Consider the following 26,949-nt stretch of genomic DNA (forward strand, 5'->3'; position numbering starts at 1 on the left):
AAGCTGCACTCTCACATATTTACAATTTGACAACATTTTTGTCTTGGAATGAGCCAATTTTTGCATAAATATCTGCAAACCAGTGATAAAGCACTGCTGACAAAAGATCAGATCGCAGATTTTCATATTTCCATCCGAAAATTAATGTTTTATGGCTTAAAGCATTACTAACGGTTTATGAAAAATGCATAAAACAATTTTTTAACTTAAAACTAAAAATCTGTGATCTATTTCTTTGTCAACAGTCTTATATGACTGGTTTCCATACACAATCATGAGTTTGATTTTTAAGTTAGTTAAGTTTGTTCCAAGACAAAAAGTTTTCAAAACATTCAATCTGTGAGAGTGCAGCTTTAAAAATTCATTAAGATCCCCATAAAAATATTACTAATAATTTAGCAATGCTTGATATTTGTATGCTTAAACAGAGTCACAACCTTTAGGTTTTTTCTTCTTGTTGCTGTCAGCCTTTGTGTAGACCTCTTGTTCCTGGTCACCCTTTGATGGGGATTGTTGCTTGCTACGGCCGCATCCCATAGCTTCCTGGTATAGCCACATGGGGACGGCTTCATTCAACACTACTTGTGAGTACTCTTAATCACCTGATAGAAAAAAAACACAACACATGATATCAACGCAGAGATGACTATTATTCAAACATTCAAATGACCAATAAAGTGATATTATTTGTGAATAAATAATACCCCATGGTTGTATAATCTAATGAATTACTTTGACAAGGTCTCTGAAAAATGACCAGGCGGAGTAAAGCTCTCCTTCATGTCTTATTATTATCCTTTAGAAGAAATAACCTGGTGAATAAGATTAAGCGACACCTTAAAATGATTTAACCTTGAGCCAATTTCATGAAAGGCAGAAAATAGTTGGTGTTGTGGTGGTGTTAGTAGTTTATACTCCGGGTCCTGGCGTGAGCACATTGAAGGGTCCCAGAGTGACAGTTCAACCACCGCACACCTATCCTGGGCAGACTATCAGGCGGTTAACCAGTACTAGGTGCCTTCACCTCTGCAAGGAACTGACAACTTCTGTACATGACAGGGGCCGTGGTACAGTGCGAATAGTCATAGAAAGGATTTCATAACTAATCACAACAGAAGTAACCTGGTCCGCCTGGAAATCGAACCCTGGTTGTCCGATTCACAGTCCAACCCTCTACCGATTGAGCTAACAGGGCGGATAGAAAATAGTTTCTTGCATGATATCCTATAATCTGATTTAATATCTTATAAGAAAAGCATTTGTTTTGGTAAAATTAGTGTAATATCATTGCCTAAGTAGTCAGTCAAAACAAGATGATGATGAGGGCCTTCTTTATTCTTTCATAGAAAGAAACACTTGTTGATTTAAAAAAAAAAAAATCATATTTAATGACATGGTTTAACGAGGCGCAAAACGGTGACATGTAGACACCTCAGCATGGTGAACCTCCATGGCCAGTTTTTTGAAAACACTATAAATCATGGTAAATATCAGCTCAGATTAGGATCAGTCCAGGCCAGATCTATCAACAGTACTCATTTTCACTTTTAACCTCTTAGTATGACCTTGACCTTTGAGGTACAGAATTGGGTCTTGTGGGTGACACGCTTCCTCATCATGGTAGACCTTTATGGCAAGTTTTTTTTAAATCCTATAATAAATGGTAAAGATACAGCAAAGACACGGATCAATAATACCTTTGACCTCTAAGCATGACCTTGACCTTTGAGGTGCCAGAGACACCAGCTGATTATGATGAAGCTTCATGGCAAGTGTTTTGAAAATCCTATAATGCGAGGTCAACATACAGCTCCAACAAGGGTCATTGCAATCTAAGACTTCTAAACATGACCTTGACCTTTGAAGTGCAGACCTGCATCTTGTATGCAACATGACACCTTATCACCTTACTAAGTTGGATACAGGTCACTACCAGAAAATGGTTAAAAAATCAGTCTGAATTTTTTAATATTTTCGATCCAAAACAGGATCAGGAAAAATTCTAATACAGAAACCTGACTTGTCATTCACACTCCCCAAAAATGCTCCAATAAAAATGACATGATAACCATCAGATAATAAGACCATTGCTGCTTTGTTTCGCTACGGTGAACACTCGACCTTTTTTTTTGGTGTGGGGGGGGGGGGTCTATTTGATGTGCGCTCTGACAGATTGAGGTTTTAAACTTTAAGAAGCTCTGCTGTACTCAGTGGGTTTCTTTCGGCCCTTTTCGGGGCCATTCCCCTCCTGAAAAAGTATATATTTTCCTCTAACCAGGTAAAAACTCCCCTTCAATAATTATTAATATTTTTGTTTTTATTGAGAAGTAACAATTTAGTAAGTGCCACTCTTGAATATGTTGATAGGTTTGTTGAATAAAAAGTTTGCAATAAGTTGAACCTTATATGAATCATGATAGTATTTTTCTTCTTTTTGCCAAAATGACACTTTTTAAGGGTCTCACAACCATTCCTTTAAAAGTAGATAAAAAACATGGAACATGATACAAGATATTCGTGTTTGATAGTATATATATACATGTTCGTGTATTGAACTCATTCGTTATATGCGTTTCAACACTGGCAGACTTAAAGTTGTTTTCAGGGCCCACCTTGTGCCTCCAACAGCAGACTTAAAAATATGCCAATGCATTGCAGGCCTCTGAGGCTGCTACCATCTTGCTGATGTCATATGTATGCTAGACACCTTTATATTGGTGTCAAACTTTTCACCAACCAATGAAAAATGGCAAAAATGAGAACTTTTTTTTTACCAAAAATTATGGTCGCTGTTTTTGTAATCTAAAAAATATAATAGGACTGGCCTAAGGGACATCTGGTCCCAACAAAAATTGGCAGCACTAATTTTTAATACTGGCAGCATCCGCTTCAACTCATATGGCAGTAGATCCAACTTAAAATTTTATGTCCCACATAATGGTGGTTTTACAGCAGCTTCTTTTTATTTTAATGGTATACGTGATTGGAACATGCTTTCAAATAACATCAAAGACACAGAATCAAAGTATGTTTTTAAGAAATTAGTCAAAACTCACCTCTTAAATGAGATGGAGAAGTTTAAAAAGTCTGTCTTTTTGTATTCATAATTTTTATGTATTAGATAAATATAAGTGCGCTTTCTAAGAATACGCACAATTTTTATATATAGTTGCTTTGGTAATTTTTAAATATTCCTTAACTATTTGTATAATTGTGTGGTATATTATATAATTATGTGAAACTGATAGTAGTTTATTTGTGATAAATGTCATATATTAATTTAATTCATCTGAGTATATGATATAATATTATATAATACTGTTCACTAAATCATTAAATGCCAACTTTAATACCTTAGACATGGACCCCGTTGGAAATAAGCTTTTGGATCCTGTGCAACGTCATTTATTATGTTAAACTTTATTTGGTAAAACTTTATTTGGTAATAAATTAGATAGCTTTATCATTAACACCAGAAGTAATACTTGTTTTAGTAGATCTAGTATTATGTATTTCATGTTAAACTTTCTGTGATATTATAACTTATTAGGACTCTAAATATCATGCAAATACAATATGTGATATATCCTATATTGATGTAAAATGTACTGTTATTGACATAATGCACGAATAAAACAACTACTACTACTACTACTAGTATTCGATCGCTTATGAATTTAAATACAAGAACCTTATTTCATCATACAAACAAAACTATTATTAGCTCAATGAGCTTATAATTTTCCAACATGAATGACACATAACATTACACCACTGTACATAACAATGAAATGGTGTTCTGGAAATAAAAGCATATATGGAAATAAAAGCATACAAGTTTTCAATAGGTCACATTGATGGGAACAAAATATTTACAAAGGCCATTTTTTAACATGCCAAGGATTACAAAAAAGTAAGATGGATTAGTCCACTGCATATAACACGTCTATTATTTTAGACTAGTATACAAAGATAACATTGAAACAAGTTTTTTCCAGTTGATGCGCACGGTTCCCCTAGTTTACATACCACTACATTATTAGATCTTTCAAGAATATAAATTAAGGATATCATAGAATACATTTTAAGCAATTAAGTCGTAAGTTACATTATGCACATGGAAATTGCAGCATGGTACATGTATAATAATGTGTAGCTGGTAATTTTTTTTAATGAAATTGCTCGATTACTAAAGCTAATGCTAGAAAGTCTTTTGGAAAGTCTAGCTAAGAGGTAATTTACGAAATACTAACAGATTTTGCTGACGATTATCAAAAATAGTAATGACATGGTCGCTCCCATGATTGGATCAATCACTACCTACAGGCAACCATCCAAATCTCTGCCAAGCCACTGTCCTGACAATATGATGGCAGCACCTACCACTTTTTCCCTATTTTTGAAATTATAAGATTATTTGCACTTGAGCATTTACTAGTATGAGGAGTGATTTCTTTACATACTTTGACTAAATTGTCGTTAAAGAAATACATGTATACATAATTGAATCGTAACTGAATACCCTAAAGTCATCAAATGTCCCACGGATTACAGATATTACAATCAGTCGGTTTTGGACAAGTGACAAAATTAATTACCCAGTTGATTCAGATGCTTCTCCATTGCAATGAAAGACAACAAATCTGTGAGTAATGGACGTTTTCTTATCAGTTTATATCTAGTTTTCGATTAACAAAAACTGATCTTGTCAACCGTGTCCTGTGTATTAATTTAACTTTAATCGCAATCCGACTTCATCCGTTCAGCAGCAGCATCCTGTGACGTCATACTGTTTGCATAAATAAACCCGAACCATAAATTAAAACATGTTTTAAAGCTTGCAATTAATATCTAGTTAAAGTTTAGTGTATAAAATCATTGACAACGTACACTTAAACACATGCCTGTTATAATAGCCAGAACTCTTTAATAAAACAAACCTATAGTGTGTTTTATCATTTTTATTTATATTTATGCTTTATATACTAAAAGTCATGCTGCACAACTAATTTCTGCTGACAGGTGTGTCAAAATGTCACGAAATAAACATCTGAGAGACGACATTTTAGAGGTTTTATTTTTTTAATAGATAACTTTGATTGTTGTTATCATAAATCTAGTTTATTATGTAAATAGGCGCAACATTATTGCAAGTAATTGGTATGTCACATAATTTCGAGGTTAATATCGTCTATTATTCTATATTTTCTTCCGTATACTCCGATATTGATTCTACTATTAAAAACGTTTCGCTGAGTTCAATTTTATTTGCTGATTAACATGTGACTCAAAATTCATCTGTTTACTGAAAGACACAGAAACATTTCTTTTCCCATTTTTTATCACAATGATTATTCTATATACATTCTATTATATTATTAATTTCATGGATCTGCATATATGTTGTTTTTTTTTCCATTAACATAAACATTTGTTTAATTCCATTTCAATATATACATTTATGATGTTTTCTGATATATTATTTATAAATGCACTAATGTCCTTAAAAGACAACCACATTTAAGAAATTAAGTATTCAAAATACTGCTGAATATTACTGCTAAATATTACTGCTTTCTACAGAAGAAAATGATCTTTATAAGCTTTTATTTTCGATCAAATTCTTAAATATTTAGAATGTCATATATTTTGTCACTTGTATATTTTCATGAAATAAATACGTTTAAACAAATATCGTTTACTGCCAGTACCGTCAGTATCTCACCATCTGGGAATCTTTCGGTATGAGCCAGTAACATATTAGTGTGCCTCCAAACTATCTTAAAATTCCAGATAACATGTGGTCATCGGATCTCTTTTATTGTATTACAATTGACCTGGTCCATATAAACAGCCGCTTCAGTCTTTGACGATTTTTGTTTTGGCAACTCTATGAGTCCATATCCCACTTGTTGTTTTCCTAGCCAAGAATGACAGATCCCAGCGCTAAGTATATTGAGCGGACAGAATAACAGGCACCTGCTAAATAGTTTAAAATTGGAGTTGCTTTGTAGACAGATCTGTCTGAGTTTGAGTTTCATGAAACAGACTTAAGTGTAAAAAGAGAAAGTTATTGGCTAAAAATAGTTTATGTGTAGCCAGTGATTTTTATTTAAATTTTCAAAACCACCTGTGGCTTTACAATTGGGCAAATAAGGGCATTAATTCCCAAAATTGGGAAAATACAATGAACATTAAAATGATTTTTGTGCCAAACGATCCCTATAAAGCATTATCAATTTCTCAAAAAATAATTTGCAATTACAGCTTTCTGGTCTTGTCAGATATGTTAATTAAATGCAAGATCTTTAAAAACACAATATTAAAACAAAGTTACACTGAAATCATACATAAGTAACAAAAACCACTTTTGTTGAGTCTTTTAATGTAGTATTTGCTATTATGTGACATAATTATGATTAATCTTTTAAGTTGAATGTTACATTTTGCTATCAGGTAATGCTATCACTTATTATTTGTTATGGTTTGCCGGAAAGTTGAAGTCAAATGTCGAAAATCGTAAATAAATTACTCAGTGTCATAAGACAAATAACATGCGGCTTGGTGATGATGATCGGAAACGGTGTATTTCCCGGGCCTTATCCCGGATCGAACCGGTTCCTGCCATTGTTGCGCGTTCGCATCATGTTTAAAATGCATTGTTTTACGAAATAAAAACAAAAGGCACAATTGGTTTTTTTGATTCATTTCTGAGGGGAATGGATTACCTTTTTTTGGGAAAATATGACTATTTTTGGGGAAAATTGGATGATTTTCAGCGAGGGGAACAGCCGTTATTCAGCGGAAAATTTCACGAAAGAAAATCACTGGTAGCTTTTGTGTTTTTATTTAAAAAGGCAGTGTTACATAGTGGAGTTACAGTTGCAGAATATATTTTTCATTGGTATAAATCAGTTGACTTGTGGCGTTTAGAGGGAACAAAATTAATATCCAAATGTTAAAACAAGTTTCCTTAAGTATGCCCATTATTATGCCCATTATTATGGTTAACAATTTTCTAAGACATATCATTTCCAAAAGTGGAACAGTCCTTACTTTTCATGTACACTCTTAATTAAAGCTGCATTCTCACAGATTGAATGTTTTGACAGCTTTTTTATTTTTTTTGTCTTGGAAAGAGCAAATTTTTGCGTAAATATCTGCAAACTATAGTGATATAAGACTGCTGACAAAAGATCGCAAATTTTCATATGTGCTTTCGAAAATTAATGTTTTATGGCTTAAACCGTTACTAACGGGATATGAAAATGGCATAAAACATCAATTTTTTAACTTGAATATAAAATCTACGATGTAATTTTTTGTCAGCAGTCTTATATAACATTTTTGCAAAAATTGGCTGGTTCCAAGACAACAAAAAAAAGTGTCAAAATGTTCAATCTGTGAGAGTGCAGCTTCAAAAGTGGATCTGATGTACTGTGACTCTTTTCAAAGTGGATCAGTACTTACTAGGGATGCAACGAATATTCGATCGAACGTTTATTATTCGAATGTCAAAATCAGTTTTTGAATATTTGATGTTTTTGTTGAAATAATAAACTAATAAACGTTTTGCCTGCAACTGTGTCCTTTGTCTGTCTTGTTTTTACAACGATTGACCCCTATTGCCAGAAGTGTGAACTTGATGACACTACCCGTGCAGAAATTACCAAGACATTCCTGAGAATTTCCTGGGAATTTCCTGAGAAAAAATCCTGAGAAATTCCCAGGAAATTCCTGGTTTCCTGGGACCCAGGCACGGTATTGGAACAGGAATTTTCCAGGAACTCCAGGACTGAAATTTCGCCAAAAAAATCCTGGGTCCAGGGTTTTCTCAGGAATTACCCAGGATCTCAGGAACTTCCTGAGAATTTCTTGGGACCAGGAACTTCCTGAGAATTTCTTGGGACCCGGAAATTCCTTAGAATTTCTTGGGACCAGGAAATTTCTGGGAAATTCTTGAGGACCAGGAATTTCTTTTGAGACGGTAGTTTTTTTCTTGTCCAAGAAAAATACAGGACCATATTTTATCTATAGTTTCATCAAAAGTAAACCACAACATTAATTTTATTCCACTTTTTATTGATTTACTATTTTACAAACAAACAATTATTTCAATTTTGTTATTCGCTGGGTAAGTTCCTTTGGCATATGATCTCAAGGCATAAGCCAGTCGCAATTTAGATGACACTTGTGTTTACACCAAACCTTTTGTGCACCACATCTGAAAAGAGTATGAATATTTGTATATTTTATAATTTCTTTAAATAGGCCTCATCAGGTTAGAGCAATCGGTCAAACGTCATTGTTAGATTCTACATTAAATTTCATGTGTGTTATATCCAATTTAATTTAAGCAGATAAATAAAAAGTAATAACTTAAAACACAGGTTTAAACTACATATTTACATAAAAAGGGTTCCTAGAATTCTTCCTAACGATATAAATGCTCAATCTTTTGTAGTGATAAACTACATTTTACATGCACAAACTTTCAATTTGCAATTGCCTTAAAGTGTTGCCCTAATATGCTTATTGCCATGATTTATAGCTAATTACATAAATCAGGAATGTAATTGTTCTTATATAATTAATAGTTCTACTTTATGCTTCACATTCATATTTATAAAAAAAAAAAGTTTGAAAACTAAAAACTAAATTTAATAACAGATATTCAGCAACCTACCATGTGGTTGAGCAGGGATTGCCATTAATGTTCTTTAGCTTTCCAACTTTCCCATCATATCTTGTTTGGTCACAGGATCTGCATCTTTACCACAGACACAACATTGGTCATCTATAGTATTAAAATAATAAGAAAATGCACATACACACCCACATGATCATCAATAATAAATTAATGATAGCTCATTTGTAAAATTGTTAAAAACTATTATAAAGAGAATATAAAGTTAAATGAAGCTTATACTTTCATGTAATAGCACTTACATATATTCATATAATTACACACATTGTGTTACAGTCATGAGGCTTCAAAACATCCCAACATTGTGTTAATGGAGGTAAAAGAGAGCATAACACAGAATGTTTAAATGCTGTCAGATAAAGAATTGCAAAAACATTATACTTAATCACTAACCATATTGTATTTATGTTCTTTTTACTGTGTAATAGCATTAAAGATACATGTTGAAACTGTTCTTACCTTTTAAATGAATTGGAAAAAGTTTTATCCATCCAAAATATGAAAAGCTTCAGAAACCACCATGTTTACTTTCTTCTCCATACATTTGAATTTCCTACACAAATGAATGTTAACCTGATGCTGATTGGCTGAGATAAATCTCTGTGGGAAGCTTTCTGCCTGACCTTTCAATGGGCTGATAAGCCCAGGATGTGAAACACCTGGACTCATGAAGAGTGAAAAAATTCTTGAACACATAGCAATAATAACCTTTCAGCAGTAAACTTTCTGTTCATTTAAATATAAATGTTAATTGCCATAAATGTATGATAGAACAACATATATCATGATTTTATTTAGGAAAAATACAATAAAAAAAACAGTTGTACATGTATTATATTTATATAAATATATATATATTAGAGTTTGAAATGATTTTGACAGTATTCTAAATTAGTTATTAGTTACATATTAATTTCATTTTATTCATTAGAATGAAGATAAAATTATTCTAATCAAAACCTTCTTTTTTTTAATAATGCGTGCTATTGCAGGAAAAACAGGAATTTAACTTTTGAATGTTTCCTAGCTACCAGGATAAACAAGGAATTTTGTTTTGTTGCTGAATTTTTGAGAATTTATCTAAATTCCTGACTTTCAGGATAGTTTGAATGTAAAATTCCTGGTGTTGACTGATAAATTCCTGGTTATCTTATTTGCTAAAAGAAAAGTCCTGGAGTATCTTGGAATTGTCCTGGTCCTTGTCTCTGGGTAACTAAAAAATCCTGGTGTGCCTGGAATACCAGGATACCTGCTCCAGGAATCATGAGATTCTCAGGAAATTCCCAGGATTTTGAAAAGACCAGGATAAATTTCTGCACGGGTATACACATGTCATATATGATATATCTTCGGGAACTATAAACAGTCATTTACTGGCTGTTAGACAAGTGACATTAAAAATAATCCAATTATTTTGGGTACAGTTAAATGACTATGCCAATTAAGGGTTTAAGAGATCGGCCTTGATACCATTGTGTTATCTTCACTGCTAATCAAGCTTGGCGATATTGTTCAAATCGCCGTAAAGATACGAAGGACATGTGCTAGTTATGTGCTTTAAACTATTTTCCATGTTTCGATATAACGCTCTTTCCTTGAAACGTAACTGTATGGTTTAACGTTTAAGGATATATGTCCTGTTTTGTTGTATATATGTAATTCCAAAATCGACATTTGGCCATGGTGTCGGTTTCTATAAATTTTAATTCGTAAACATCAATCCCAGAACAAGGCTGCAAGTCCCACGTTAGTGCATTTCGCCATTTAACTGGGAAAATACAAAATTCCCCGATCTTATTTTGTATTGTTTAAAATTATGAACACAAAGGAATTGATATAATTCGATTTTTTTAGTTTAAAATGTACAGGTATCACTTTTTCTTGGGATATATTCTGAAAGTGTCGAAATTCAGAGGCTAATTTGTGGAACAATAAGTGTACGTCGCATGTACCTGATACGACAAAGAAGGGTAACAGGGCCCCGGCTATTACTTTAGTGAATAATAGTTTACTACAATTCTAAAGGTTCATTTTGGTTTTCGAATATTCGAATATTAATTTTGCCATTGGTTTGCGTCCCTATTACTTATACTATTCATGTACTGCGATGTTTTTAAAAATGAAACAGTCTTTACTTTTCGTGTTCACTCTGTTTTAAGTGGAACACAGTTTACTGTTAGTCTTGGTTTGTATACTTGATTTAAATATACATGTACATGCATCTACTAGTTTAGCACACTTCAAAATGTATGTTTAAATTGAATTTGTTTTGGACAAATAGTCAATGAGAAAAAACAATAAATTCCAGGATTACCATGATTTTGAGGAAGGGGAGGATTGTTGTAGCGACGGAAACCTGGTAGATGTTATTGGGTCATTGATCAAAGCAAGAGATTTCTATCGGCTTCAAAATGCGCTTGATCGGGGGGCTTATATCAACTTCACAAACAAATTTGGAGAAGGGCCCCTTCACCTGGCTGTTTCACAAGATGAGACATTAGGTATGAGCTTATTTTATCAAATTAATTATCAACATTTAATATTTATGGCTGATTTGTTTATATACATGTACATGTATATACAAACGTATCATAATACTCATCCATAATATGTATGGCATTACGATAATTTAGCTTGTGACTAAGAACATTTTGAACAATTAATGTCATATTTTATAAGCCAGTGTCTTATACATGTTGCTCCAATAATGTGATTACTATTGGCGGAGGATCTGTAAACATTCTGTGCTTATGAAGTGCCCATGAGTACTTTAACGTAGTACCCAGTACCTATTTGAGTACTCTTATTGAAGTAGGTACTCTGTTTAAACAAAAAAACTGATCTGCAGTCCAGTACTTCACCCTGGCTTAATGTACATTTGAAGATCCATACATGTAACTCTATGACCCTTGATTCCCCAATTTAAAGTAATGAATGATGTCTATTCAAATATCTGGAAATCAGTGAATGAAAATTGAAAGATGGACCAATAGTGATATCATACACATGTTCTACAACCCTTGATGTTTTATGTTTTACCATCCTTGATAATTATGTTCTGTTTGTAGCTATTTTATTGATCAGAGAAAAGGGAGGTCTTACAAGAGTGAAGAATTTATATGCTTATATATAATATTTAGCATCATATCAGTAAAGCGAATCAATGAGAAAAGTGGGAATTGTATCCTCAGAACAATACTGCAGGACCAATACAGAGATTTAACTGATAATCCACAGTCTATAAATTGAGTAAGTGAAGTTTAAAAATATTCTTCAGTTGGCCGGTTTTGTTTGCTGTCATGGAAACATACTCAGTCATTGTTTTTGTATAAGGAAGTATGAGTACAGCTAACACTGTCCTCTCATAATTTGAATTTTATCTGGGTTGTCACAAAAATATTCTTAGACAAAATAATTGAATAATAATTACACTGCAAGAACTTTGGCGTTGACTTAATACTTCTATACTTGTAATGTTGTTGATGATCATCATAATATTCGAAATTGGTTAGTTATTTGTACATATATATATACTTTTTTTATGCCCATAATTATGGGGTGTGTGGGGGAGGGGGGGGGGCACATAGATTTGCCCTTGTCCATCTGTGCCCCCTTATTCCATCTAATTATCCCCCGCCTTGAAAAGGCGAGGGGACATAGTAATGGTAGGCGCGATTCTGTGCGTGCGTGCGTGTGTGTGTGCGTCCGTCCGTCACACATTAATTTCTTTGCATCTCCTCTTACATTTCTCATGCGATTTCTACCAAACTTTCACAGATTGATGATCATAAAGTGAAGCAGCGCATATTTTCGGGCTTTTGCGATTCGACCATTTTTGAAAGAGTTATAGGCCTTTGTTTATTTTACATTTAAAATTGTTTTCTTTGCAACTCCTCTTACGTTTTTCATATCTTCTTGTTTCAAACCCCAAGGTCGATACCTTTGATATTTGTTGTGGAGCGTCATATGATGCAATTGAAAACATTTGAAATAATGCCCCTTGGGCAAAAGCTGGCCCTACCCCTTTTGACTTACTTATTAATTTTTAAAGCTACAGTAATGAAATTTTGACCATGTGACCTCAGAATACCTTTACTAATGGCACATATTAAAATAGTTCATGCAACTAATCTGCTTACAACACTTCATGTCCTCAGATGTTGAACGTGCAGTGTTTTCAGCTAACCCAAACACTAAAAGTGAATTTAATATTTGTTGCCTATTACTCAAACGTACACGCTCTGGATTGAAAATGACCACAAGAGCCATGCCAGTAGAGCATAGGCCCTTTTGGGCCTCTTGTTTGTAATAGAAACGTTGAACTTTTGGCCAAGAACTGCATCATTAAAATTCAAGCAAATTTGAAATACTTCACACATGTAGAAGCAGAAAAAAAGCAAACTCTTTTATAGGCTAAAAAAAATAATTTTCATATCTTTTCTGTCAAAACATTATTTAGAAATTAACGTCACTTACTTGCGTGTTTACATCGGTTGCGACTTGTGGTGACCCATGTGAGAAGTACTTATGTAGTCATGTGATTCCTCACCCTGATTGCGTATCTTTAGTGTTTGTTTAAATGTGATTTGTTATGTATGTTACTATTTCAAGTCTTTTGGAAAACAAACTTTCACAGCACATGCTTGAAGGTGTTCTCTTCTAGGTTTCGTGTGGAAAATTCCCCTAAATGCCACTAGCTATTTTTAATAACGAAAAATTTATATCATAGCAAAGCATTATTTATAGGGATTGTTTTGAGAAAAGACCATGCGCTTTGTAGATTACGGGTCAAGCTCGTATGAGTTGAATAAAAATGACTGGAACTATATTTATAGGACGGCATCAACGAAATAGCCTTCAGAAAATTTACAGCTAACTTAATTACCATTAATAAATGCTTCGCAACGACGCATATAGCTTTGATTCGACGTGATGGAATGCGGGGAAGATTAAAGAAATGAATGCGGTGGACGTTATTCTTATATCACAGGGTAAAGTGAAAATTAGATTAAGAAGAAAATCGAGGCGTTGTGCTAAATCTGCAAAAGCATGTGGTTGGTAGTGTAAACATGTATACATCATGTCTACACATTGATAATCCTATTACAACTAGTTAACAGCATTGATTTGGAAAATATAATAGATGAAAATGAAGCAAACAAATGAGAAGGTCTGTTTACAATTATTAAGTGGGCAAAAACACCCTAACAGACATGGAACTAAATAAAAGCCCTGGCTAAGGATGGTCTGATGAAAGGATTTATAAACTATTTTGTTATTTAATAGGAAATCTCGTAATCGATGCCTTAAATGAAGGATATGATAAGGATTAACTATCATGTCTGGAAAAACAAGAAAATTCTAAAAAAAAAAAAATATTATGATTCAATACTTCTACTTTAATTAAAATATTTCAGAAAGCACCACATTTATGATGTAATAGAGCAACTTCATATTTACGAATATTTCCATAGTTACCCAACTTGAATTCAAAAAGTCTTTAAATTGCTTTCTCTGTCAAATATGCTTGCATTGCCTTTTGAGGCCTTATCATAACCTGTGATAGCTCTTGTTTTATGATGATTATCAGTACAGTACATATATGAGATATTTGTGATTGTATATATGGTATGAGTATTGTTGAGCCTGTAAATATATTAGATATTTATTATTGTAGATTGCTTGAGGAGTGTTGAGCTAGTAAATATATGAGATATTTATGACTGTATTGTAGTTGGTGGATTGTTGAACTGGTAAATTTATGAGATATTTAGTGTTGAGCTGGTGAATATATGAGTTATTTATTATGGTATTGTAAATGGTGAATTTTTGAGCCAGTAAATAAATAATTCATTCATGCTTGTAAATGATGTAAGTATTGTTGAGCCTGTAAATAAATCAGTTATTCATGCTTGTAAATGATGTAAAGTATTGTTCAGTCTGTAAATAACTATTGTTTAGCCTATAAATAAATCAGTTATTCATGCTTGTGAATGATGTAAGTATTGTTGAGCCTGTAAATAAATCAGTTATTCATGCTTGTAAATGATGTAAAGTATTGTTCAGTCTGTAAATAAGTATTGTTGAGCCTGTAAATAAAAGAGTTGTTTATGCTTTTAAATGATGTAAAGTATTGTTGAGCCTGTAAATAAATTAGTCATTCATGCTTGTAAATGTCTTGAGTATTATTGAGCCAACTTACATATATGAGTTATTTATGGTTGAAAATGGCATGTCAGTATTGATGAGTAAATAAATATATGAGCTATATCAGTAGATAGCCTGAGAATTGTTGAGCCAGTTAATATATGAGCTATATCAGTAGATAGCCTGAGTATTGTTGAGCCAGTTAATATATGAGATATATCAGTAGATAGCCTGAGTATTGTTGAGCCAGTTAATATATGAGATATATCAGTAGATAGCCTGAGTATTGTTGAGCCAATTAATATATGATCTATATCAGTAGATAGCCTGAATATTGATGAGCCAGTTAATATATGAGCTATATCAGTAGATAGCCTGAGTATTGTTGAGCCAGTTAATATATGAGCTATATCAGTAGATAGCCTGAGTATTGATGAGCCAGTTAATATATGAGATATATCAGTAGATAGCCTGAGTATTGTTGAGCCAGTTGATATATGAGATATATCAGTAGATAGCCTGAGTATTGTTGAGCCAGTTAATATATGAGATATATCAGTAGATAGCCTGAGTATTGATGAGCCAGTTAATATATGAGCTATATCAGTAGATAGCCTGAGTATTGATGAGCCAGTTAATATATGAGATATATCAGTAGATAGCCTGAGTATTGATGAGCCAGTTAATATACGAGATATATCAGTAGATAGCATGAGTATTGATGAGCCAGTTAATATATGAGATATATCAGTAGATAGCCTGAGTATTGATGAGCCAGTTAATATATGAGATATATCAGTAGATAGCCTGAGTATTGATGAGCCAGTTAATATACAAGATATATCAGTAGATAGCATGAGTATTGATGAGCCAGTTAATATATGAGCTATATCAGTAGATAGCATGAGTATTGATGAGCCAGTTAATATATGAGATATGTCAGTAGATAGCCTGAGTATTGTTGAGCCAGTTAATATATGAGATATATCAGTAGATAGCATGAGTATTGATGAGCCAGTTAATATATGAGATATATCAGTAGATAGCATGAGTATTGTTGAGCCAGTTAATATATGAGCTATATCAGTAGATAGCGTGAGTATTGTTGAGCCAGTTAATATACGAGATATATTTGTAGATAGCATGAGTATTGTTGAGCCAGTTAATATACGAGATATGTTTGTAGATAGCCTGAGTATTGTTGAGCCAGTTAATATACGAGATATGTTTGTAGATAGCCTGAGTATTGTTGAGCCAGTTAATATACGAGATATGTTTGTAGATAGCCTGAGTATTGTTGAGCCAGTAAATGTATGAGATATATTTATAGATAGCATGAGCATTGTTGAGCCAGTAAATATGTGAGATATGTTTGTAGATAGCATGAGTATTGTTGAGCCATTAAATATATGAGATATGTTTGATTGTAGAGGGTGTGAGGATTGTTGAACTGCTACTGTATGTCGGGTGTGGGGTGACTGGTCAGGACAGGTTCGGCCAAACCCCACTACATCTTGCTGCCAAACACGCTCCAATGTACACACTCAAACTTCTCGAGGCTGCTGCTCCAGTCAACACTCAAGACAACGCTGGTATTTATACCAAGGGTTTGAACTCTTTTGTTGAATACATTGCCTGGCAGAGATGTATGTTTATAAGGATAATATTTTCTCCCACCTCAGATAAGTAGATCCAATAATTTAACCATGCTAGAATTTTTTATCTTGCCCACAGGCCCGTAAGGAACTCGTTTTTAATGGTCACCACATTGTAATAACCTCAATTTGTTGAAGACTGTCGTCTGTAGCATCATGGATACTTTGTCTTGTGGCAATATTTAGAAAGCTAATTAATTATTTCTCGCTTCAGACAGTTTTCACGCACCTTTCAAGAAATAATGTTAATTTTAAGACCGATTTGACTATTTTCATAATCTGAATTACATCGCACGTATACATGACAACCATGAATTATCGCATATCCATATGCAAATATTTTCACAAAGCACAGTTCCAGCAAAAAAGCATTTTTATTTTATTTGGTTTAACTGAGGCGCGAGAAAAAGCATCTACCTTAGCCGCTCGTGTAAGATAGGTTAATCCCAACCCTTGCACAGTGTGTTTTGTGGAAACTCGGTAAACCTTGTTTCCGCAAAACACCTTACGCTCGGATCGGATGAACCTATCTTACACTCTCGGCCATGGAAGATACTTACAGTCTATGGCTACTGCATGTTACATGAAAAGAAACCTTGCTAACCACGTACAACCTCTTTCTCAGATATACAAAATAATATGTAAATTTTAGATGCCTGGTTACCTCAAATGGTTTACTATCCTTATTTTACAACTATTCTGAAGAAATTTATTTAACCTTATGCTACCTCACTTTGGTTGGCAAGAGTGTGATTTTGTGTTGTGAGGGAAACTGGAGGACTCACTTGGCAGGCTAAATGACCATCACTCAAACTCACAATTGTGCCCAGACCAGGATTCACTTAGTATTATTTTGAGTAACTTTTTTTCCTGTATTTTTTTCCCCCTGAAATCAAAATATCTTAATTTAAAGGTGGTTAAAAAACAACAACAAAAAACTGATATGCATGGCTTCTGTAACAGTGTATGTTTATTTGCAGGTCGAACAGCATTGATGTTGGCGTGTAACTGTGGGAAAGAGACAGCACTTCAGGTCGTACAGATGTTGCTGGATCGCAGCGCCATTGTGAACATCAGAGATCAGGAGAACCAGACAGGTACGAATTGAGTTGGGAAAGTAAGAAAATTCAGAGTGCTATTTGCATAACATAAATTTTCTTGTTAGTCAATGTTTGTGCATTTTGTTAAGTGAGTCCCAAACAAAAATGGGCTTTATTGCAAAGTTAAACATGGCAAAATGAAATGCTTTAATTTTGTGTTTAGTATGAAATAAAAATTGTAAGAAGGGAATGTTTAATTTGTTTACAGGTCTTATGTTTATTTATATTTTGAAATGTGAAAGAAAATGTTTCACATAGCAGAAGTGTTTTTTTATAAAGTTGAAAATTTAATGATTTTAATCTTAAATACAAACTTCTTCCTATTCAAATGATTGTCTATCTGTTAATATTATGACTCGGTATGAACAATAATTTTCAAAACTTGTTGTGAACATGATTTGTGTGATTGAGTCCCTTTTAGATGTGTGTATTGTATCTTAAGCCCTTCATTACCTGTGTGGCCGGATGGGCGGGTCAGATGTTACTGTGAAGATGGAAATAGCATACAAACTGTTGTATGCTGGACTTGATGTGAACATTCGAGACCATTCAGGTAAAATGGCCATTCTCTTAAACTGTATCCTGCCGATGTAAATGACAAATGTACATTTTTGTGAGGAGCAATTCTCATTAAAAACTTACGTCTCAGAACAAATGTATGTTTGTCAGAGGGTGTTTTTTCAGATTAGTTAATAGGAAATTCATGTGAAATGAATTTCATGTATTATGATAGAAAATATTCAGTAGACTGTCATTTGTATGCACCCTTTGAAGAAAATTGAGAAGTAGTAGACCATTAATTTTCCGCACAATAACAGTTTGATTGAATACACGAAACTCCACTATTTTGTTGCCCTTGACCAGTAGATGATCCCTATTGTTTTGGTGATCAGTAAGTCAGGTTCAGAGTTAGTTTTTTTAAGAAACCTTTTGCATCTAAAAAAAAACCTTTTGCCACTAAAAACATAACAATATTTGCCGTAAGATGAAGTTACTCCACCAAATAGGTTGCGTTGGTAAGTAGATGACTCCTATCATTATGTGGTTATCAGGTCAAAGGTGTAGGTGATGGTAAAAAAAAACCTGAAAGTTTGTTTGCACAATTACCGGTACTCAAGAATGGTTTGACATTGAATTATGAAACTCTATCAGATGCTTTTCTTTGACCAGTAGATGATCCAATTGTTTTTGAAGGTCAAATGTCTAGAACGTATTCAATGTTTTACATTTTATACTCTGGCAAACATATTGAAGAGGGGTATATTTGGTGAGTAGGTCAGTCTGTGGGAGAAAGTTGGTGAAGTGAAAAACTTCGAAGTTACATTCTTTTTGTCAGTTACAGCCATTTCATTCAAAAGCGCTGGCCTTTTAATTGATTTTTTCACTGATAATTTATATTCTGGGTTATGGAATTTATATTGGGGGTTGTTAAACTTTTGTAATTTTTTGGTCTCTATCAAGTGTACTAGAGCCTAAAACTTTTTTGACAGTTTTAGCATACTTAGATTTTTGTTATAGTTGTATTGGAAGTTTTTCCACAATTTAAGAAGAATTAACACTGAAACCGTAAAGTGTAACAGTGCTTAACATATTTAGTGAGCAACAAGGAGGTTACTTATAGGTTGTAATAAAAAAGTTATATTGCATCAGCTTCAAATTAATTTTCTTTAGAGTTACATGCCCTTAAACTTTAAATTTATTGAAACATGGAAACATGTTGAGAAAACTGCTTGTATAGTTTAAGAGCAATTGTTCTGATGTTAGAAATTATCACAGTAGAGCACACTTGCGCATGACATGATGTTTTAAGCTATTGCAAAATCATAGTTAGAGTTATGTGTCCTCATCATCTTCTTAGGTCAGAATGAGTATGAGCAAAATATCTTGAACCAGCCACATTGCTCCAGCCACTCACGAGTTACTGCCCTTTAATTTAAGAAATAACCTAAAATTGTTCTTGTCCGATCAATTATTTTAGACACTTTTGTCCAACTTTTACAAAATTTGGTTAGAATGTGTTTGGGCTTAATAACTCGGGCAAGTTTGATAACCAGCCATATCACTCTAGTAAATTGAAAGCTATCACCAATTAATTAAAGACGTTACCTAAAATCAGTTTTGTTCAAGCAATAACTTTCAGTCTTTGTCCCATCATCACCAATTTGGGTCAGAATGTGTATGGTCATAATATCTGGGACAAGATAACAAGCCATATTGCTCCAGTTACTTGGGAGTTATCGCCCTTTCCTTAATGAATTACCTATGATCGGTCATATCTGATAAATAATTTAAAATCGTTTGTCCAAATGTCACCAAATTTGGTCCGAATGTTTATGGGCAAAATATCTTAGATGAGTTTGATAACCAGTCATATCACTAGAGTTATTTGAGGGAAATCATTTTATGACAGTTGGCGCTCAAGTACGATCTCATCTATCTGTAGCTCTGATAATTATTGATCTGTTTAAAATGATTGATAATATCTTGTTAATGGCATACCCTACTCGTCCTTAGAGTTGTTTTACATTGTTCTTTGTTTCATAGAATAACTTCTTTTATATTATGAGTTTTATTTTAAAATTTGTCTGAATCAATCCAAAGCATTCTGGGCGATCTGGCATGCAGTACACCTCTGTGAATAGTTCTAATTTAAACATGGTCAATATGATAACTTTGTTGATTTCAGGTATCTCTGCTGCAAAGATGCTGTTTAGAAATGGCCAAGGCATTAACCTACAAAACGTGAATACAGACCCATACCTGGCATTGCTGAGAGTTCTAGCTAGGGGAGGGTCAGATTTCCAACAAGAATATGATAGTTTTTCACCTTTCAAAACTGAGCCCAATTGGTATTGTGCTGTCAGTGATATATTTCTACCATTATCAAGACCATCTGTGCGGAATTATTTGTTTATGTGTATAAAACAGTTCAGTGCGTCTAAAAACAACTGTAATGAGCTGCATGAGCGAGTTGCCAGGAAGTATTTTACGTCAGCACAATCTCTTAGGGAGCTTTCACGTGAGGTGGTACGGGAGAGACTCGGCGGGCGTGTGTTGTACCATGCTGGGAAACTTGGATTACCTAAGTCACTGGAGGCCTACCTCACATACTTAGAGTGTATAAAATGTACATGAGAAATACAAGCTTAATGTATTCAATAAATATGATCTTTTGTTGAAATTGGTAAGATTGTTTTTGTTTTATCCTCTTGTGCCGTGTTTGAGATACTACGGAGCTTTACTTTTCAAAGATACAACACATGATTAAGACATGAAACCTTGTTGAAAATCAATCTTCACATTTGTTAGAGAACATTTTATGCTATGGTAAGATTCACCATTAAATGGTACATGACAACTGAATATGGGACATGTATTTATTTATATAGTTTTATTGATTTCCTGTAGAGCTGTTTTGAATTTCTTTTGTTACATTAAGCTTTCACATGCATTTTTTTGTTACAGTAGAAATACATATTTTGAAATTGGGAAGATCAATCCTGAAAGTTGTTCTAGGATGATGGAGCTGCCATGTTACTGTAATGATTATAGACACATTTTAAGCATTATATAATGACATCATGATTTTGATATAGAAAATATTGAAAACTCATTTGCGGTATTGTTGTCTAGTGTATAGTATACTTGCCAACAAGTCTTAATATGAAATGACATGAGGATTTTAATTGATCATTATGAGATGTCTTATAGAAACAGTATTACACATTGTATGTGTATGTGCTGGTAGCTCACTCATGTCAGGTTAATATCCATTTTACATGTTCCGTGTCCAAACTGTCACTTCATGTGTTAAAGATGTCAATGTCCAGACTCCATCATTTGTAATGTCAAGTGACAGGCTGGCACTTATTCAATGATTCATGTTTCAATTTTCAACATTGGTGGCTTGTCAAGGTATTGATGCATTTCTGCACATGCACCTGTATTGCCATTTGAACAGTCTAAATGTAAAGGACATGTATGTTTGTCAAACGATTGCTGCAACAGAAACAAAGTATATAAATGAAAGCAAAGTTCTTGTACTCATGATGATTTTGGAACATAAACAATCTAATTCTTATTAAATACAAATAACACCCACATATCAACAAAATATAACATTTTTAACACTGGTTCAATTGAATTCCCTCAAATGTGTAGCAAAATAATAAAACTATGATATACAATTTCAATTTATTACCAAAATTGATCCAGGCTTTTACTAAAAGAGGCAACAGGTCTATAAAGAATAGACACTATGGCCAAGATGTCCTCTTGTTTAAGTGAATAGTTTTAAATAATGTGGGCAGACTGGTTCTTTAAGATAAAAAAATTAAGATAAAAAAAAAATATCACTATGAAAAAAAAACTACCGGTATGCCCAAAAAGAGTTGAAGCTGCTGCTTGAGTACCAGATGAACAAAGCGGGTCTAAATATGATATGGTTGAGTCATGTGCTCTTTACAAAATGAGCTTACCGGTAGTCAACTAGAATTATGTGTTAACAGCTGTACATCTGCTTTTCCAGGGATGATCTGGCATTTTCTGGCGACGTGGCGTGTGCTTTCTTGATGGATTACCTAAATATCATTGTCAAGTTTTTTGTACCTCATCTGTACAAAGCTTGAATTTACAAGCTAATTTCCTAATTATAATTGACTTATTTGGTCATAAATTATGTAATTATTACATACAACCTGACAGGCTTGTGAGTGGAGGGAATGTGGGCGTGTCTAGAGATGACGGGAAGAGACCAGTGATTGGTCAGAAGTTTTACCTACAGAAACTGTCATGATTCTTACCAGGATTGAATAGGTATAGTGTCAGTATGGCTCATTAACTTAATTTTGGCTGATTTATTGACATATTGAGGTTATTGTGTGTCTTCAAGTAAAAGTGTTATTTTATTAATTATTTATGGGGAAAAAGATAAATAATAAGGATTAAAATGAATAAGCTACCATTTCTTGTGATATTGGTAAGTGCTTTAAATAAGAGTATAATTTATAATAATAAAGGAGAAAAATGGATAAAGTATATTATTTAAGATTATAAATTAAATAACTAGTTTGAGTTTCAATTATATAGGCCTTTCGGTGTCTTGTTAGTAGTTTTTTTATTAATTTGATAAAGAAATTGTTTCCTTGCAGGTGTACTTATGGGCAGAGACCACGGCTTTCCATCTTGGGAGACACTCCGGTGGCCGACACACAGTGTGCAGAGTAAGCTATGATAAACAATTAAGAATTATTCTTTAAAATAAACACATGCTCTTTCACTCAGATTTTGTTCTCGTTGTTTCTTAGATAGTAAAGCCATGGACTGCTTTATTTTATTTTCACAATAAAACGGCCGTTGCAATTACTTTATCATAGTTAGATTTCATGCTTGAATTTTTTTAATATAGGATTTAATTTTGTAGATTTTGGACTCTGCTCAACTAGACCGCTAGGAATTTTTGCCTATTTTTAAGCATTGTTAAATATCTGTATTCTAATCTACTGCTCTTATATCATTTAAGTCCCAACTTATAAGTAAACATACCATTATAAGGTATAATGTAGAAAATGATTACTCATCATTTAATAACATAAAATTTAGGAAAATCATATCAGTAAGTAGGAAGTGAATTTAAGACCCTTTTTTAAAATAATTAATCAAAGACTTTCTTATTTGCAAAGACATCATCAGGAAACCACAAGACATTGCATTGATATATTGGAACATATTCAAATTTAAAGCATTTTTTTATTTGGCCTTCCCCACTTACTTTGGTATTGGGGAAGGCCCTTTTAAGAACCATCACACCTGAAACCCATAGCTTAAACAATGGAATACCAGAAACTCCCAGCTTAAGCACAGTTAAACCCTAAACCCACAGCTTAGACACTGTCATACCAGAATTTCCCTTTATACCTGAAAGTCCCAGCTAAGACGCTCTCATACCAGAAACTCATGGCATAGAAATGATTAAACCAGAAACTCACACTGTGGTTCCAAGAATTGCCATTTAATGCATCATTAATTCGAATTGTACTTTGCGTGGTCCTGCAGGCACTAGCGTCATGCTGTCCAGGTCATGTGTGTCGAGCCTACCAGAGGTTCGAAACCTCTCGTCCAGTTGCAGCATGTGCACGCTCACCCACAAGCAGACGTAAGTACCACTTCTCTGTTAATCTTTTTGATATTAAGTCCATCTGTCATAGTTTTGGTGTTGCTGTTGATGTCATTATTGGCCATATCTTAAAAACAAATTCCCATAAAATTTGGAAGAGATGTAAACTTTGACAATAGGCACGTTACAGGATTCATAGTATTAAAAAAAATATGTTTTTCCCTTACATCTTTGAACCAATCTAAATATTTCAAGATTATTACTTATCATCTTTAATCATGAAAGACAATCCAAACACAAATACTAAGCAGTGTCATAATATTGCAAAGACAATACATCATATATTGTTAAGTAAAATGTAACTGTACTCTTTAATAGTCATTGGTTTTGCAACTCAAAACACAAAATAACTTTTTCAGCCCTGTATGCGCTGGGATCGCTAGCCCAGCAGCGATTTTGTGGGGAAACTGGACCAACTGCCCGGGGCACATCAAGCCGTCGCCAAGAGATACCAGGACAGTTGTCAAGACGACGACCCTCTCAGCGGTTTGACAGGAACCAGCTGATGTCACGACAGATGTCTGTAGCAAACAGTCCAGGTGGAGTTAGTCAAAGATTCTCCACAAGGCGGCGACCTGAGCAGGAAAGGTTGCCAAACCTCCCACAGATGCACAGGTTAGATGATTCCATCAGCCAGGGCTCAACAGGTTTTGAAAGGGACTTCAGGTTCAACAACAGAGACATAGGAACACACTCTGGACAGCCAAACTGGGCATCTGGCCAGAGGCAGACAGGAATGGGAAGTTGGGGATTTTCTGGGACATCCTTCCCTCCAGCAAGTCAGGCATCTGGTTTTCCGGGAACAAGTCAGACATTCAGTAGTGGCACTGAGGGACAGACTTTCCTTGGTGAGGCCACTTCACCAGTGTTGGGTGTTAGGGAGTCATTCACTAGGTCTGGGGACCCTTCATCAAGGAACTCTTTCTTCAGATCTGACCAATCAGTAACAAGACCAAGAGACTCACCAGAGGGACAAAGGAGGTCTACATTCAGATCTAGAAATGATTTTCAAAACAATGACCCTTTCTCAAGACCAGAAGATGCTCTTACAGTAAGTGAGGGAAGAAATGTTGAACTTGGCAGACGTCCCTCACAAAGGCTGCCATTCACCTTACAAAGTGATTCATTTTCACAGGACCAGTTGGGTCCAATGCCTGGAGATCCAATACCACCATTGGCCGACAAAAATCCAGCTTTTCAGCCACCAGCAAACAGCCTGACATTTCCTGGATTGCCACAATCCTTTTCAAGATCACTAGGGTCTTTTCCATCCTCTGCTACAACAGGGTCATTTCCTAGTTCACCACAGCAATTTTCAGGGTCATCTATGTCATTACCTGAACCATCTACATCATTTTCCAGTTCACCTCAATCATTCCCCAGTTTGTCTCAGTCATTCACTGGTTCATCTCAGTCATTCCCTGGTTCGTCTGAATCATTACCTGTTTCAACTCAGTCATTCCCTGGTTCATCTCAATCATTCCCCCGTACATCTCAGTCTTTCCCTGGTTCATCTCAGTCATTCACTGGTTTGTCTCAGTCATTCCCTGGTTCATCTCAGTCATTCCCTGGTTCATCTCGGTCATTTCCTGGTTCATCTCAGTCATTCCCCGATTCATCTCAATCATTCCCTGGTTCATCTCAGTCATTCCCTGGTTTATCTCAGTCATTTCCTGAACCATCTCAATCATTTCCTGAACCATCTCAATCATTCCCTGGTTCATCTCAATCATTTCCTGGTTCATCTCAGTCATTTCCTGAACCATCTCAGTCATTCCCTGGTTCATCTCAATCATTCCCTGATTCATCTAAGTCATTCACCGATTCATCTCAGTTATTCCCTGGAACATCTCAGTCATTCCCTGGTACATCTCAATCATTTCCTGGCTCATCTCAGTCATTCCCTGTTTCATCTCAGTCATTCCCTGGTACATCTCAATCATTCCCTGGTTCATCTCAGTCATTCCCCAATTCATCTCAGTCATTCTCTGGTTCATCTCTGTCATTCTCCGATTCATCTCAGTCATTTTCCGACCCTTCTCAGTCTACTGTAGGGCAGGAGCTGTGGGGTGGTGATAAATTTCAGGCCTCTAGACAACAAGGTTTTGAAAATACTGGGTCAGGAGGTTTTGAATCAACATTAACTCAGGGTTTTTCTGCATCATCTTTTGGTTCACAGCAATTTGATGTCCCTCAGCCTAGTTTGTTTGAATCATCAGTGCATAGTCCGAATGTTTTTGTTAGTCCTGGGAAAGGAGGTGATGGGTTCAGCATCCAGATGCCAAACACCCCCAACCTTGGCTCAGAGACCCGCCCCTTGCTGGCTGACCTAGGCCCAGTAGAGGTCAGTCGAGTTCCTGGAGCTGGAGAGCAGAATAATAACACACCAATGAATACAGGATGAACAGGAATATGGTTACAGGCAATACTGACTAGAAGCACCTCTGATATGTGTGCTATAATCATGTTTGCATTGGCCCGGGGAAATTAGTTCATAAATTCCATGACATTATGCTAATGAATAATTATGATACACTATTGATAGCATATTGTGACATTGTATTATATTACTGTTGTTCTGTATTGCTATGCCTTCTACTGGCTTGTGTCACCAGAGATCATATTGATCTAGGTACATGAGTATGTACTGTAAATTATAAATTGCAATGGGAAAATAAACAGGACATGCTTTGATGACAGCTGTATTAGTTAACAAATGATTTAGGCATTAGATTACGCAACAGTATGTATGTAGTGTTGTCAGTCGAATGAAATGTACCTAAACCTTTATCATATGATAGTAATGATGCACAAAGGCAAACATTTAAGGCTTGTAATTATGAGCCTGTCATTAGATGTATTATGATTATGTATGTTTGTCCTTATATATTAAATTGAGATAATATGATAACATTCATTAACTGATTATTGTACTACCATTCATTCTCAAGAAATAAACTGTGAAAATATAAGTTTGAGCAATTTGATTTTTTAAACAAACAGTCTAGGTAGGTCATAGTCTTTGTTTCATGATCAATGTCATTGCAAACCTATGGATGTTGACTATGACTCATAAACCTGTTTAAAGATGTACACATGAAACACTTACCATCATTAGCATTTTTTAAAACTCAATGCACAAGAGTAGCAAGTTCTCCATATCTA

At 34.4% G+C, this 26,949-nt stretch overlaps 2 protein-coding genes across 3 annotated transcripts in view; one reads left to right on the forward strand and one right to left on the reverse strand.

Moving 5' to 3' along the window:
* The window catches only part of LOC128224549 (uncharacterized), a 35,710-nt gene extending 30,939 nt beyond the window's left edge, over positions 1–4,771 (reverse strand). Inside the window, exons 1-2 of the mRNA XM_052934427.1 lie at positions 4,599–4,771; positions 438–602 (exon numbers count right to left, since the gene is read on the reverse strand). Of these exons, the coding sequence (XP_052790387.1) occupies positions 438–558 (121 nt within the window). The 5' untranslated portion in view covers positions 559–602; positions 4,599–4,771. The remainder of the gene's footprint in view (positions 1–437; positions 603–4,598) is intronic.
* LOC128224548 (melanoma-associated antigen C1-like) lies at positions 429–26,743 on the forward strand. Of its 2 annotated transcripts, none has more exons than XM_052934425.1 (6): positions 429–584; positions 11,016–11,208; positions 22,314–22,424; positions 22,760–22,831; positions 23,664–23,763; positions 24,144–26,743. In XM_052934425.1, exon 6 carries the CDS (start codon positions 24,290–24,292, stop codon positions 26,186–26,188), a length of 1,899 nt encoding a protein of 632 aa, XP_052790385.1. In that variant the 5' UTR covers positions 429–584; positions 11,016–11,208; positions 22,314–22,424; positions 22,760–22,831; positions 23,664–23,763; positions 24,144–24,289; the 3' UTR covers positions 26,189–26,743. The 2 variants fall into 2 exon arrangements, with proteins under 2 accessions (XP_052790385.1, XP_052790386.1); XM_052934426.1 differs by lacking the exons at positions 429–584; positions 22,314–22,424; positions 22,760–22,831; positions 23,664–23,763; positions 24,144–26,743 and adding exons at positions 4,983–5,071; positions 16,285–16,446; positions 17,490–17,606; positions 18,052–18,162; positions 20,296–22,300.
* Positions 26,744–26,949: the final 206 nt, after the last annotated feature.

This window comes from Mya arenaria, chromosome 17 (genome assembly GCF_026914265.1).
Source record: "Mya arenaria isolate MELC-2E11 chromosome 17, ASM2691426v1".
Taxonomy (NCBI): Eukaryota; Metazoa; Mollusca; class Bivalvia; order Myida; family Myidae; genus Mya; species Mya arenaria.